The sequence below is a fragment of the Cryptotermes secundus genome, unplaced genomic scaffold, assembly GCF_002891405.2.
Source record: "Cryptotermes secundus unplaced genomic scaffold, Csec_1.0 scaffold813, whole genome shotgun sequence".
Classification (NCBI taxonomy): domain Eukaryota; kingdom Metazoa; phylum Arthropoda; class Insecta; order Blattodea; family Kalotermitidae; genus Cryptotermes; species Cryptotermes secundus.
Window position 1 is genome coordinate 661,769 of NW_019735471.1, and position 15,293 is coordinate 677,061.

Genomic DNA, 15,293 nt, shown 5'->3' on the forward strand with positions numbered 1-15,293 from the left:
GAATGTGAACAATTTTTATTTTTGTCAAATCTTAAGGAAATGCACCCGCACCACAGTGGAATTCTCAGTACTCTCCCATCTCTTAGTCATGTTCCTGACTGTCCCATGTGCAGGTCACCAGCTCTTATAGGTTCTGTAAATTAGCTGAGTCAGGCCCCAAAGACCCAGATGTGTGTCAAGTGGAAATTTTTTGTCTGTTTATTGTGTGGACACAGAGAACCTGACCAATCCAAAACTGCCTATAGTCTGTCATACATGTGATAATATTCAAAAGCAAAACAATGCACTTTGACAAGAAACGGTAAAGAAATTCACTTAACCCAAGGAAGATGGCTTCAAAATAGGGCACAAGTTTCTTCTTTCCTCCTTATTATATCCTGTGCTGCCTTTTCCTTTCCTGTTCTTAACTTTGACAGAGCATTAATGGTAAAATTGGAATTACTTCCACTGCAAATTCAGAAAGAACAAAGACAACATTATGCAAACACTGTTATGCTTCTCACATGCAAAAGCAACTGCTGTCTCTGTACGCCTTCTGCTCCTAGCCATTTGTAGGATTCACATGCCAGAACTCCTATTTATAACACAGGAGGTATGGTGGGAGGATCGGGAGACACCATTACAGCAGGGAGGGAAATGATCATGAAATTTCTGGAAGAAATTGTTGAAACAATCCCCTTCCCCAGCAGTGTTGGGATGATGAGTGAGATGACACCCTAATGCCGGCTGTATAAGGACTGTGGGTTGTAGGTTGCTGACCCTTGCATTAGATTCTTCAGGGATCAAATATCTTGTTGTCTATGTCTGATTACAATCACATTTTACTGACTTGCCTGAAAATGTGAGTCAGCTGTTGCATAATGCAGGTGTGAAAATTTGCTCATTATCACATCAATATATTCCAATTTTGCCCATATTGCTGAAAATTTCATGTATTTTTTTTTACATTTTTTTTTTGTTTAAATGTATCATTTACATTTACAGATGCAGCCAGTGTGCATTGGGTGGGAGGAAATTACGCTTGTGGCAAATTAAAGTTTCAATTATTATAATAAAGACTAGACATTGCTGAAATTTTTCAGACCTTTACAATTTCAAGAAAAAAAAGAGAATGCGTATTTTTTGGTCATATTTCAGTCCACGTCTACCACACATAAAAGCAAAATATAACGGGTCCCAAGGACTCATAAATATCTTGAGCATATCTATTTCTAGCTGTATTAACTACAGTTTAATTGTAACAAATGGACAGTATATGTTTCAGAAATTCAGGTATTCAATATCCTGTGTAAAGTACTGAGTACAAGAAAAATACACAATTATTTATGTGAAACACAATTTGAATCCACATCTTGTGTACTCTGAAACCGATGTACGATATAATGTCTTTCAACTTACTTTGCTACTTTTATTTAAACTTAACTAACCTTTTCAATGGTGCATGTAACCACTGGAAGTTCCTTGACACTTAAAACAAGAGCACATTTTAAACTCCGGAACCGTTGAATACGAGATTAGTCCTAAATCGTTCTAAATGGTTCAGATTTCATGTGGAACCTGTTATTGGTCAACGTCTTGCAGAGCTCTATTCGTATTGGCCCATTGCGTAAGTAAACATCCTCTGTGATTGGATAAAGTTTCCGTAGTCGATATGGAGATTCGACTGTCGAATTATTTCCAAATCTGACCTGCACCAAGCTGTAGCTGCCATCTATCAGGATACTCGAGCATTAAATCACATCGTAGTTGTGGTCAAATCCTACGGGTAGATGACGTCACATGAGTAACACGTCACCTATTATTGGGTATTAATCTGTACGACAGTAATTTGTCTGACGAATTACAACAGAGCATTACAAAACAATAGATAGAAGCAACTACACAAATAATGATGATGATTAACTTATAATGTCGAAACATGTTATAAAAGCAACAGTAATATATCACCATTCCACGAATACAAACATGTTATAAAAGCAACAGTAATATATCACCATTCCACGAATACAAGTTCCACCTCCAAGGTTAACTCTGAGAATCAAACAAATCTTCAAAATGTATGAGCAATGTATTGGAAAAAATACCGGCGTGAAAGCGCGGCATGTACAAGACTTAATGAACAGGTTACACCATTGCCCAACTTCCGTAGTGGGAATGAAAGCCTGCCCTACCGACAAATTACTACACCGAGTACACGCTATTCATCGTAAAGGGGTGCGTAAATGGTCAATGTTAGTCACAACAAGTCGAATCCATCGGTCGGCTCTGTACTTTTGTGCAGTATTTTCATCTGTATGCGTTATGATGTGCAGGGGAAACATATTGGGCGACAAAGGTTTTGTAATGAACTGCAGCATCCTGTTGCACGCCACATGTTTTCACTTCTTATTTCACGGTCTCGGGGAGCGCGCGGTAGCGTAGTTGGTTGAGGCACTATGATACAAGTCGGAAGGTCGCGGGCTTCAAGTCCCGACGAGGCAATTGGATTTTTTCAATTTACCTAATCCTTCTAGCCGCACTATGGCCCTGGGGTCGACTCAGCCTCTAACAGAAATAAGTACCAGGAATATTCTTGTAATATTCTTGCGGATAAAGGGCGGCCGGCGCGTAAGGCTGACAACCTTGCCGCCATCTATGAGTCGATTGTCTAGAAAATGTGGGAACCTCAACATCTCACAACCCTATGGACATCCACGACCTGTTACAGGGATACCTTCACTTTTTACTTTATTTCACAGTCTCACATGCAACATAAAACCTTAAAATTCACTCTGAATTTTAACGTGCATGTGAGATGGCGAAATAATAAGTAACAATAAAGATTTCAGTCGTGTACCTCTTATCTTATCCTTTAGTATGAGAACGAAGACCAGGCACTGGATGATGGGTTGGTATAAGAAACAGCTGCAATATAATCGTGAAGAAAAGACTTGAGATAGGCACTTCCCCGCCCCCCAACACACATTCTCTGTTTCTCTAATTTGATCTTTCAGAGTGCTGACATATCTGTGTACACTCTAATACAGTCTAGCATGAACTGTGTTCTTATTTCAAACTGGTATTTACTTTAACAACAGGCACAGATATCTTGAAGCGATGTTCTCACCACAACAGCCAGATTCAAGCTGATAGGTTACTGTGCAGTACTACCCTCAGCCAGTGCAATATACTGATAGACATTCAACACAAATCAAATTCATTTTTGTTCCTTCAGTATATTCAGTTAATCCTCACTATAGATAGAGCTATCCTATAATATGCCTTGGAGGCCCATAGGTTTTTGTGACGTTGAGGATCCCACATTTTCTAGACAATCGCCTCAAAGATGGCGGCAGGGTTGACAGCCTTATGCTCAGGCCGGCATTTACCACCAGGAAGATTCCTAGTACTCATTTATTTTAGAGGCCGAGTCGACCCCAGGGCCATAGTGCGGCTGGAAGGATTAGGTAAATTGAAAAATTCAGTTACCTCATTGGGAATCGAACCCGCTACCTACCAGCCTGTAGAATAGTGCCTCAACCAACTACACTACCACGTGACGTAATGGCTCCATTATGTTATGGCCAGTAATATTGGCCTTCATGTAAATTGGTACAATTGCCTGTCCTCAGTACCTGTCCTAAATGATCAATAATGCTGCCCAATATGAAATACTGACCAGTATTATTGACTGTCCAGGGCCCTTTTAATATTCTTGAATGAAAGAGCTGCTAGTAATTCATATGAACCAGTCACAGTAGAGCTTTCTTGTTTATCTTAAGCCGTTACACAGCAAACACCTTGTATTTTATAAGGACACATGATTTGTTTTTGGATCAGTATTTAGATGAACAACTGGCAGCTTCTCTAGGAAGGCTCAACTACATGGAGTTTCCTCTTAGCTACTAAACAATGTGCACTGAACATTACTGCTTCTGCAGCACTCATGGGGTTTTCAATTGGTCACTGTAGCCATGAAGAATGGAAAGGCAGTCATTTCACAAATCCCAGTTTACTGGAATACAGAATTAAGACGTCTCTTCAATTTAAATCATACTATGAGTTAGTTATTATATCGTAGATATAAGTGTGCTATATAAGATCTAAGGCTTTCATGATAGTGAAGATTTATATCATGGTTCTTGCAGGAACATACTCGTATTGCTTATATCCCTCAACACGGGGGATTTACGATATCGAATGGAAATCCAAATTTACCATCTGTCAGAGATCAAGAGATTAAGTAATAACTTTTAAGTTATTTATTTTTACATCAGCGCAACACACGACACCCTATCACAGAATCAAATATAGCGTACGTGGTTTGTAATTGGTTAGGATAAATCTGGAATGTGAAAGATGTATTGAGACTGGTTCACATGAACGACTAGCGACTCTTTCGTGCACATTTTGAATGATTAGCGTGTAGTCAGCTCAAGTAATTCACCTCAAGGTGTGTAGATGTCGGTAGCGGTTGGTAGCGGTCGGTTGTGCTCGTCGGTGCTCATAGTGTTTCTTACCGTTCTTACCTTTGTTACCCCTCTCCTTTTGACAGTTGCACGGTTGTGCAGCCACGGAATAGAGCTGTGTGGTTTGTTTTCGTTTTGCGTGTTTCCGTAATTAATCTGACATACAGGTATTCACAAGATGGTAACTGAGTAACAGTTAATGGAAGAAATGTGGTTTACCGGAACACACATTAATGTGAGATGTGAGATTGTGTTCAAATTCAGGTATAAGTAATTATCGAACAGCACCACTTAACACTGGTGTTCGTGACTGTATAATTCCCGATGAAGTGAAGGTGTTTGAGTAGTGTTCGGTGTGATGATGCATAGGGACAGGATGAAACAAAAGTACGCTTTGGAGGACTACATATACGAGATGGAATGTCGTAGCGTAGAGCCGTCAGCGGATCCCGAGGACCTCGATGTGTACGCCCAACTTCAACAGAAAGAAAAGGATCTTATCCTTGCCGCAGAACTCGGAAAGGCGCTCCTCGAGAAAAACGAAGAACTAAGCCGGCAAAATGAGAAGATAGCTGAGGATTTTTCGCAAAAACTTGAAGTAAGAATATGTAGCATTTCTATAGCGCGTAACTAGTCACCTCGTACATTCATGAGACATCTCTAATATTTTGGCTTCTTTTACCCTCGTAACATACCATCTTAAACAGTCAGGAATTCGCATTCAGTGTGCCTGAATAGAGTCGTTTTGACTTATATTTGGTAACGATAAGAATTCACTATTTGGCAATACATTGTTAGTTATTGCATAATGTATTTATCTGTGTATTCGATAACGTGGTGGCGATCAGTTTGGTTAGGCATTCAGAATGGTTTGTGCTGGACCTTACAAACGTACATGACACCCAGACTCCCTGACAGTTTAGGTGTTTTGAGTACGTTAGAATTTCTTTTTGCGGAAACTAAAATTACACTTCAAATTCAGCGACAAGAATACTTTTCGGCCAGGTAGTTACGTCAACATAGTAACTAGGCTACTGGCTGAGCGGCATGAAAATCAGGCTTCGATTATCCACGAGCGCTCAGGTTCTTCTATCGCATGCATCTCAAGGCCAGCTCAGAGACCCACCGAGACTCGTAGTCAGCGGGTACCCGGCGGTTAGTGACATTCGCTTCTTTGTTGCTGAACACAGGGAACATTTTTATTCCTCTTACGTCCAGTAAGGATACACTTTAAACATACACTCGAATATTTTAATTATCAGGAAAATATTAATGCTGTGAAGGGTCTCAGTTTGGATTCTATGCCCAAAGAGTCACTTCACGTTACAGAGCTCAGTTTAACGTATAGATCAGCGAGTACTTTGGTCAATTCCATTGCGAAATGCAGAATTGATCCTCAAATGTAGTATCATCTAACATATAGGTCTTTGTTTACGCAGTAAACTTAGGTTTTGCCTTATAAATGAACATCGTAACCAGATTTTTAATGGCATTTGTCTTGGAACTAAATAAAATCCTGACATCCCCACGTTATTTCTGTTACCAATCTGAAGGAATTATTTCAGTTTCGCTGCATTGAAGTGCCCCAAAATGTAGCAGTGTTCTGCTTCTTCTCCCTTTACGGATTAGGCTTTCTGTCCTGTTTCCATTCAGAGTTAAAAAGTACTCATAGATTCGAATCTTATAGACAGTCGGTAGGTTTCCTTGGACGGGGGAACAGTCCGATAGGAGGGCTGCAACCTACAGACATCCATGCCTGAAGTTGGATTCGAAATCACAATTACAGTGTTTGAGAGGGAGGAGACATTTCGTGCCTTGCACTTCGCGGCTATTGTGATCAATGATTTGTGCCGTACTTATCACCAAATGTTGTTACGTGTTGAAGTCAAGGCCGAAATGGTACTGGAGCAGGTTTTTCTCGGAGTTTTCATCAATTTTTTCCCCTATCATAATTCCATCGTTGTTGTATTACCACCTCCATAAATACGCAGCAGCCCCGACCAGCCACCGTACACGTCATCTCCTCAGTGGTTTAAGTCGCGAACTTCGTCTCAGATCCGATCAAGAGGGATGGTATGTGCGGAGGATGTAGTACACAGAATTGAGATGATAAATGTGTATAACAATTAAGCAGGAAAATCATAAGAGAAGATGCCACTAGGGAGATATAGGCGTACATTGGGAATACTATTACCACCTATTTGAGTGACTAGGCATGGGTTTCGGGTTGGTAATTACTTTTATCGGATTCTTACAAATCGCAACAGCTATATCGCTAATTCACGCACTCTGAAATTCGCTACAACACGCACTGTCTTCTCAGTCTGCAGGGTTCTCACCAGTCGTAGCTTGGTAACGGCTCCCAACCATGTCATTTCTGTGCTTCGGTGTTCACGTCCTTACCGGCTACCGACTGTCTCATAGTTCCTCACGGCCACAACTAATTGAGCTTAAATAACTAGACTTCGTTCATCCTGGTACGTCACACCAGTAATTGTATATAAGATTTTTACCCACCTTCCAGTGTGACTAATAAAAGTTGTGTTTTTATTTTTTTATCCTTTACATGTTTCGGTTAAAACGACTATTTTCAGAAGGATACGACACGAACGAAATTGGTTTATATTAGAACAGATATTGTACACCACTTTGTAAACAGGCTTATTGTAATAATTTTATATGTTTTAACAAATTAATGTACATCTTAGCATTAGTTAAAGGATATAATATTTATATCTTAGACATGGTAATAGTAGTTTCCATATGTATTGATATATCCTTCTCAAGATGGTCATTTTCACCGAAATATGTAAAGGATGAAAAATTAAAAACATGACTTTTACTAGTCGCTCAGAACGGTAGTTAAATATCTTATATTAAATAAATAGGTTGCGAGGATATGAACTCGGTTCATTTGCTTCAGACAAGGCCCGCCGTGTGGCTCATCGTTAGTAGATGAGCGACTGTTACCTTCTCTGTCCCGTAGAAGTCACCGTTTTTCCTTTTCACTTCTTACCCTTTCTTTCCCGTTGACAAAATAGCCCTTTTATGGAAACATCCCGGTTTCTGCGCTCTCTTCCTTGTATAGGTCCCATGTTTTCCCGCTTGACTTTTCCTGCTACGCTGAAGATGGAGGTAACAGGTTCCTCATAAGCGCCGGTAGCCATCTGGCGTCACATTCCAGAAGTTTACATGATTGCCCATTTCTGCCGGTCAGTGAAAATTGCAGTTTGCAATTTGTTGCAGGTCCCTATCAGCATATATTGCCGGTCACGGTAGCCGAGTGGTCTAAGGCATGTACTGTCTTCGCTCGCTCGGAAGCCGGGATCGTGGGTTCGAATCCCACTCAAGGCATGGATATTTGTGTGCGTTTTTCTGTGTTTGTCTACAGGTAGAGGCCTTGCGACGAGCTGATCACTCGCCCAAGGAGTCCTACCGAAAGTGTAAGATCTAGAAAAGCCGAAGTGAACGTAGTTCATGGAGGTAGGCCTCGGCCCACTGGTGCTGTAGTGCCAAGGAAAAAAAAATCAGAATATATTATGATAGCAGGAATCTAAATAGCTTTACAGCCTGTACACCTCCAGTGAGCTGTAACATGTTCCTATACAGTGGTGAAAGAAATACACTGTTCTGTGGCTGCAGCTGGTTCTTCAGAAAACACATTAAATCTTACAGACTTATCGAAATTGAGCGCCGTTAAACTGTATTTTAAACATCTGTCTCGTGAGAACAGGAGTCGGGATAGCGCAGGCAGTATACTGGCTACGGGCTGAACGACCGAGGGGTCGGAGTTCGATTCCTGGCAGAGTCAAGAATTTTATTTTCCCCACGTCGTCCAGACTGGCTGTGGAGCCCACGCATCCTCCTATCCAATGGGCAAAGTGGGCTCTTTCCCGAGAGTAAAACGGCCGGGGCGTGAAGCTGATGACTCACCTCCAACTAGTGCCGAGGTCAAAGAAACGTGGATCAATACATCGGCTCTTCCATATGCCTTCTTGGCGTAGTGCTTAATTAGGGACAACCTTACCTTTTATTACCTTTATCTCTCGAGAACTGAGCGAGCCCTTGTAGAGCATGTCGCGACCCCTTGGGAGTACACTATCCGCAGTTATAGAGACGTTTTAACTTGTCCTGAGACAGGTATCGCATTCCCCATGTCGCTGATATGTACACCGTGTCACTTTTCACATTTCGTTCAGTCGTTAGAGGCGATTACTAGGAAACGCCATGAACTTTGGTTGTCAGCTGTAAGCACAGCGTTATCACCTAGAAGTCCGTTCCTCGCATTAGAGATGATTCATACGTAAATACAATTTAATGACTGAGCTATAGGTGTAACTGCAAATAGCAGTTCGGTTCCGCCACTACGGTTTACCAGATGGTGCTATTCGCGTTTCCTAAGCACGCACTGTTATGAAACCGTATAAAAAGGGTAAACTTCAAAATGAAAACGTGTGTGGGAGTGGAGGTATAGCTCCATATATTTTTAATTCGGCACTAGATCGATGTGAACAATCAGATTCACTGCCTGGCCGCTTCATCCCCAAGGAAAGATGGTCCCATTACTTATTGGATCGAGGGCTGGAAGAGCCCAAGGATCACTCTGGACCAGGTTAAGGAGCGAGAAATCTATGCCCCTACCGGGAATGGAACGCCTATTTCTCGGTCGTGTAGCCGTAACATAGTCTCTATACTGACTGACCTATCTCCGATTGTTATGATACTGTCGAAGGTAAAAGGTACAGTTATCCATGTAAAAGGCCGCGGAGGCCCATAGGGCTGTGAGAGGTTGAGGCTTCCCCAGCTTCTAGACAATGTGCTCACAGATGGCGGTAAGGTTGTCAGCCTTACGCGCTGGCCGCCCTTTACGCCCCAGGAAGATTCCTGGTACTCGTTTCTGTATAATTCACCAAAGTCAGATATCATCAATCTTTCTGGTGATGATAGAGTGGTGAAATATTCGAACGGCTGTTGACAGAATAAGAATCCCGAAACAAAAACTGCGGCAGCGTAGCGCTTTTACTGGTTGTCAAACCCAGCACCCTACATTTGTTTCTAGTAATATAAGCCCACACTTCATATTTTACAAGTTGGAAACAAAATACCAGTATATAATTTTTGTATTTAATTTTTTTTCTATATATAATACACCTTTATGGCAGTATAGGAGTCTACTGATATATCGGGGGGGGGGGATCGTATTCTGTAGAAGTCACGTTTATAACATTCGGAACACGCACAAGTTTTGCCTTCCTCACGCGTCCATAAACCCGCCAACTCAGCGACCGACTCGTTTATTCAGAAGTCAATCCATCCACTTATTTGCGCCCCCCTCGGAACACTGACTCACCAAATCAAATCATACGTTCATCCATTTATCTTATTTTCGAGGGGGCACGGGGTAGCGTAGTTGGCTGAAACACTATGCTACAAGACGGAAGGTCGCGGGATCGAATCCCGATGAGGTCATTGGATTTTTTCAATTTACCTAATCCTACCAGCCGCACTATGGCCCTAGGATCGACTCAGCCTCTAACAGACATGAGTATCAGGAATATTCTTGGGGGTAAAGGGCGGCCGGAGCATAGGGCTGACAACCTTACCATCATCTATGAGCCGATTGTCTAGAAAATGTAGGAACCTCAACATCTCACAACCTTATGGACCTCCACGGCCTGTTACAGGGATACCTTTACTTTTTTTATCTTATTTTCGAAAGAATGGAACGAGATAATTTCGACACGGTGTTTCAGTAGCTAGACTGTATAGCGTTGAATGACAGGGTGATATGTAAATTGGAAGTAATTTGGAAGGAAGCTGTCTTGGCATAATCGAGGAACTGTCCCGGCATTTACCCCCTGAAGGACTGAGGAAAAGCACGAAAACTATCAGAATAAGTGGTATCCTAGGTAAGATTGGAATCTAGCACCTCCCGAATGCTAGTGAAGAACACTATCTGCAGCGCAGATAGTGCTGTCCAACGTTCTTATGTACTTGGGCACAATTCACTGATGCCTATGGAGGTGCGGGCGCCACCACACTACAATAATAATAATAATAATGGTAATAATAATAACATTTTTCGAAAATATTTAACAGTACTCAGACGTTCAAAAATGTCTCTTGTCTTACAATTTGAATTAATATTAAAAATCGGCCCAATTATATGTGGTTACGGAGGGCGCCAGAAAAATATATCACGGGCGCCGCGTTGGACAGGGCTGATCTACACCAACCTGTTTGGTATGAACACGTTATATAAGGTTATTAACAAAAATAATTACTGTGTCCATGACGCTGAACGTAAAGTAATTACCTACAAAGATATTTACGCGTAGTTGTGATAAGAAGGATAATTATATGCGTAAGCACACTGTAAGGTTAAGGTAAAGATAACAAAGTTGCCCCTGTGCTTAACAAATTAAGCACTAAGCCATGAAAGCGTATAGGGAAGTGGATGTATAGACCCACATTTTCTTGACTTCGGCAGTAGCTGCAGGTGAGTGGCCAGCTTAACGTGCCGGCCGCTTTACCCCAGGGAAAGTGCCTCCATTACCCATTGTATACGACTTTGAGTGAACCCCTCGATCGTCCATCCTGTAGCCAGTCGCTATACCGACTGCGCTATCCCGGCACACAATGTATTTCATAGATTCTAAAGGGTTCTGACGATGGTGTATAACATAGAATTACTTGGTTTTCTGGACCAGTGATTGAGATTAGATCTTTCTAAGGGACCAAACTGAGTATGTATCTCCCCCCCCTCACCTGAGGACGGAAACAGATCCAGTTTCCGAAACATCGCGTTTTCTATATTCTAGAATACCTGATGATGGAAAAAGTCCAAAAACCCAATAACATTGTATTCTCGTTATAATTATAAGTTTACATACAGAGAGCGGGGCTCGGTAGCGTCGTTGCTTGAGGCACTATGCTACAAGCTGGAAGGTCGTGGGTTCGAATCCTGATGAAGTTGATTTTTTTTTTCAGTTTACCTAATCCTCCCAGCTGCACTATGGCCATAGGGTCGACTCAGCCTCTAACATAAATGAGTACTATGAATCTTCTTGGGGTTAAAGGGCGGCCGGCGCGTAAGGCTGACCTCACCGCCATCTGTGAGCCGATTGTCTAGAAAATGTGGGAGCCTCGACGTCTCACAACCCTATATGCCTCCACGGCCTGTTGCAGGGATACCGTTACAATTGAAAGAACAGCTCTGTATCGTGAAAATTCCAGTTTCGTAGTATGACACTTCCCAGATGTGCGTCTATAAGCTCATATTTGTATGAAGCACAAAGTGATGCACGTAAGGTCTGCTGATTTGCAGTGCTGACAATATCTAAGCCAATATTATGTGTTATGAAATACAGATATGCAGACACACGCACGATCACCGTTAAACTGCAGCTTCGTAATCAGCAGTAAAAATGGTTAAACAATGACTGATCGTGGGAAGCAAGGAGATCCAACAATCATGCTCCTCTTTTGTAATAAGTCACGATTTAGAAGTTACGGAAAAAGAAAGGTAGCAAAGAAGTTCGGGTACCTGTTACGTAAGCGGAAAAGCGGGTTACGTGACATGATCTGCTGTGATAAATGTAGTGATCCTCTCCTACTTCCTTGGAGCTCGTTTGGGAGAAGAGACTCTTCTACTTTGAAACTGAGTTCCTAAGGATGCATTTGTATCTATAGAAGACGTTTGCTGAACAAAAGAGACATGTGAACGTTTAAATAAACAGAAGTAGTAAAGCGTTTCGAGGACGGAAATCACTGTCACCCAAAATTAAAGGCAGAAGTTTCCAGGATGGAATTCAGCGTCGTCCGAAATTGTAGGTAGATTTTTCAATACGTAAGAAAGGTCAGTACGCGAGTAACAATATCACCACAAGAAGAAAGCCACAGTATACTTTAACTGAGATGGAGGTTTTTTATAAATACTTTTAAATATGTCACGACCGCTTCATTCCTACTCCTTCCCGATTCATCATTCATTAATCATCCTACCATTCGGCGCTCGAAGAAAGTTACTTTGCGACTAGCGTTTTACCGCCAATCAGTTCGTTTTGGCACCAAGCCCCTTGAGGATGACGACCAGAGTTTCTTTTTGCAACTGAACCCTTTCAAGAGCCGGGGTAGCGCAGTCGGTATAGCGACTGGCTACGGGTTGGACGACCGAGTGATCGGTGTTCGAGTCCCAGTAGAGTCAAGAATTTCTCTTCTCCAAGTCGTGCAGACCGTCTCTGGGTTCCATGCAGCCTCCGATCCAATGGGTACTGGGGGCTTTTTCTCCGGGAGTAAAGCTAGCGGGGCGTGAAGCTGACCACTCACCTCCAACTAGTGTAGAGATCAAGAAAATGTGGATCTATACATCTACTCCCTCATACGCCTTCATGTCTTAGTGCTCAATTAGTTAAGCACAAGGAAAACTTTACTTTACCTTACCTTTTAACTGAACCCTGTTGGTCACAGTAGCATCCCCTCTGACGAGAAGGTGGGTTTGTCTCTTAGGAATAAACTTGGCTTTTATCAAGCGTATGCTAAACTGCTGACAGTGACCCTAAATAAACCACAAACAAAGTAAGGTATCGCTGGTCACGGTAGCCGAGCGGTCTAAGGCATGAACTGTCTTCGCTCGCTCGGAAGCCGGGATCGTGGGTTCGGATCTGTTTCCTGTGAGGTACGAACTGAATTCTTATATATTATTCTTATACACTGCCGGTCACGGTAGCAGAGCGGTCTAAGGCATGAACTGTCTTCGCTCGCTCGGAAGCCGGGATCGTGGGTTCGGATCTGTTTCCTGTGAGGTACGAACTGAATTCTTATATATTATTCTTATACACTGCCGGTCACGGTAGCAGAGCGGTCTAAGGCATGCACTGTCTTCGCTCGCTTGGAAACCGGGATCGTGGGTTCGAATCCCACTCAGGGCATGGATGTTTAGTTTGTGTGTTTGTGTACAGGTAGAGGCCTTGCGACGAGCTGATCACCCGCTCTAGGAGTCCTACAGAATGTGTAAGATCTAGAAAAACCGAAGTGAACGGAGAAGTTCATGGAGGTAGGCCTAGGCCCACTGGGGCTGTAGTGCCAAAGAAAAAAAAAGTAAGGTATCCCGCTTATGTTTTAATGCATATATAGAGTATCAGTACGTTCGCGAAGTCTTGAAGCAGCCAATAGAATTGTCATTAAACCTGTGTATAAGTGTGACCCGCGTGGCCATGAGGATCCAGGTCATGGCTGTCTATCAGAGCTGGGTGACGACCATGTCGCCACTTTCTTCCCATGCAGTTCGTGGCTACTGGAATAGTCTTCTGTCTGCAGAAGAAGCGCACGCTGGTCCGTGTATAGCGGCAAGTATCGCGGCTCCTACATTTGCATGTTTATACTCGACCTTACACAGCTCACAGGTTCATTCTGTTACCGTGTAAAATGGATTGAAACTGCTAGCAGTGGAAAAGAAACGATCGATCAAATTTAATTTATTCATGCTTTTGACAATTGAGTACTGGATAGATTTTTTTATTGCTAGTGGAGTGGGACTAAGTCCCTTGTATTGCGGCCACTTCTGGCCTATCGTACCAGCCCCAGAAGATAGGTGAGGGTGATTGTGGAGCAATTGGTGGACTGAAGATTGGCAGGGGAAACCGAAGTACTCGGAGAAAACCCGCCCCAGCGCCACTTTGTCCAACACAAATCCCACTTTACCAGACCCGGGATCGAACCCGGACCGCCATGGTGGGAAGCCAGCGACTAACCGCTTGAGCTATGGCGTGGCCACTGGATAGCTTAGTCATTATAATGAGTAGGCTACAGGCTAGATGACTGGAGAATCGATGTTCGATTTCCTCTACCGTACGCCTTCGCGGCATAGTCATTCGTTACGTACAGGACCCACTTCTTCTCATCTTCAAGGATTAGGCATTAGCGTGTACCAGTATCATTAATTATTCTTAATCTCTTCCTCTGTCTTCTATCATCTCTTCCGCTGCATGCTTTGTGTAAGTCATAGGTTGTTTAGGAATGTGAGATACATCCGTTCTTTGAAGGCGTTCCTTCTTCTCTGTTAATTGTCATTTCGTCCAATGCGGAAATTCCCACTTCTGTCCTTGTACCTTAGGAGCTATTTCTAACTCCGTGGCCTATAGTCTGCAAACGAACTATACCGACCGCGTGACCACAGCTTGTCGGCGAAGTAGGAGCCATTTCTACATTTATAAATTGCCAACTTACCAATTCTGTGATAGGTCTGTCTCAAACTGTCAGCAGACCTCATCATTCTTGAAAGCAACGGTCTGAGAGATACCAGTGTCCTCTACAAGGCAAGCGGTTGCCGTTGTAATATGAAGTTTTGAATCTGAATAATGTCCAGCTTTTGGACCTCTAAAGTGATCCATGTCTAACCTCGTATTACTCGTACTTATCCGTGTTTTCACCTAAACATGAATATTTATAGCTGAAGTGGATAAAAATACCAAATTCCTTTAATGACTGTGAGAGCAATCGTAAGCAGCACCAAAGTGTGTGGGCTGGCTTCTATCAAGCCAACAGACATTGCTTTAAAGAAGCTTAGGAAACAAACAACGAAAGACTTCAGAGGGCAAGATTGTAGTGTTACAAAAGGCGCCATGTGCTGCAAATATAAACACTTTTAAAACAACATGATTGCAAGTGTATCATACGTAGGCTAATGCAGTGTTATACCAGTATTTTGTTAGACATAACATAATGCTTGCTATTGGATAGCATTTGTAAAGCCTTTGTTACGTAGCCTGTGGATCATCCAATCAGTTGCTCAAGCACACAGTCATCATAATCATCCCATTATTTCTTGTTCTAAACTATACAGCA

At 42.5% G+C, this 15,293-nt stretch overlaps 2 protein-coding genes across 2 annotated transcripts in view; one reads left to right on the plus strand and one right to left on the minus strand.

Annotated features, from left to right (window-relative positions):
- The window catches only part of LOC111869418 (citron Rho-interacting kinase), a 57,547-nt gene extending 55,519 nt beyond the window's left edge, over positions 1-2,028 (minus strand). The window contains exons 1-2 of the mRNA XM_023860936.2: positions 1,995-2,028; positions 1,428-1,759 (exon numbers count right to left, since the gene is read on the minus strand). The gene's annotated coding sequence lies outside the window, so the exon portion shown is untranslated. The remainder of the gene's footprint in view (positions 1-1,427; positions 1,760-1,994) is intronic.
- Positions 2,029-4,499: 2,471 nt separating this feature from the next.
- LOC111869432 (bicaudal D-related protein homolog) overlaps positions 4,500-15,293 on the plus strand; it is a 96,077-nt gene continuing 85,283 nt past the window's right edge. The window contains exon 1 of the mRNA XM_023860957.2: positions 4,500-5,046. Within this exon, the coding sequence (XP_023716725.1) occupies positions 4,807-5,046 (240 nt within the window). The 5' untranslated portion in view covers positions 4,500-4,806. The remainder of the gene's footprint in view (positions 5,047-15,293) is intronic.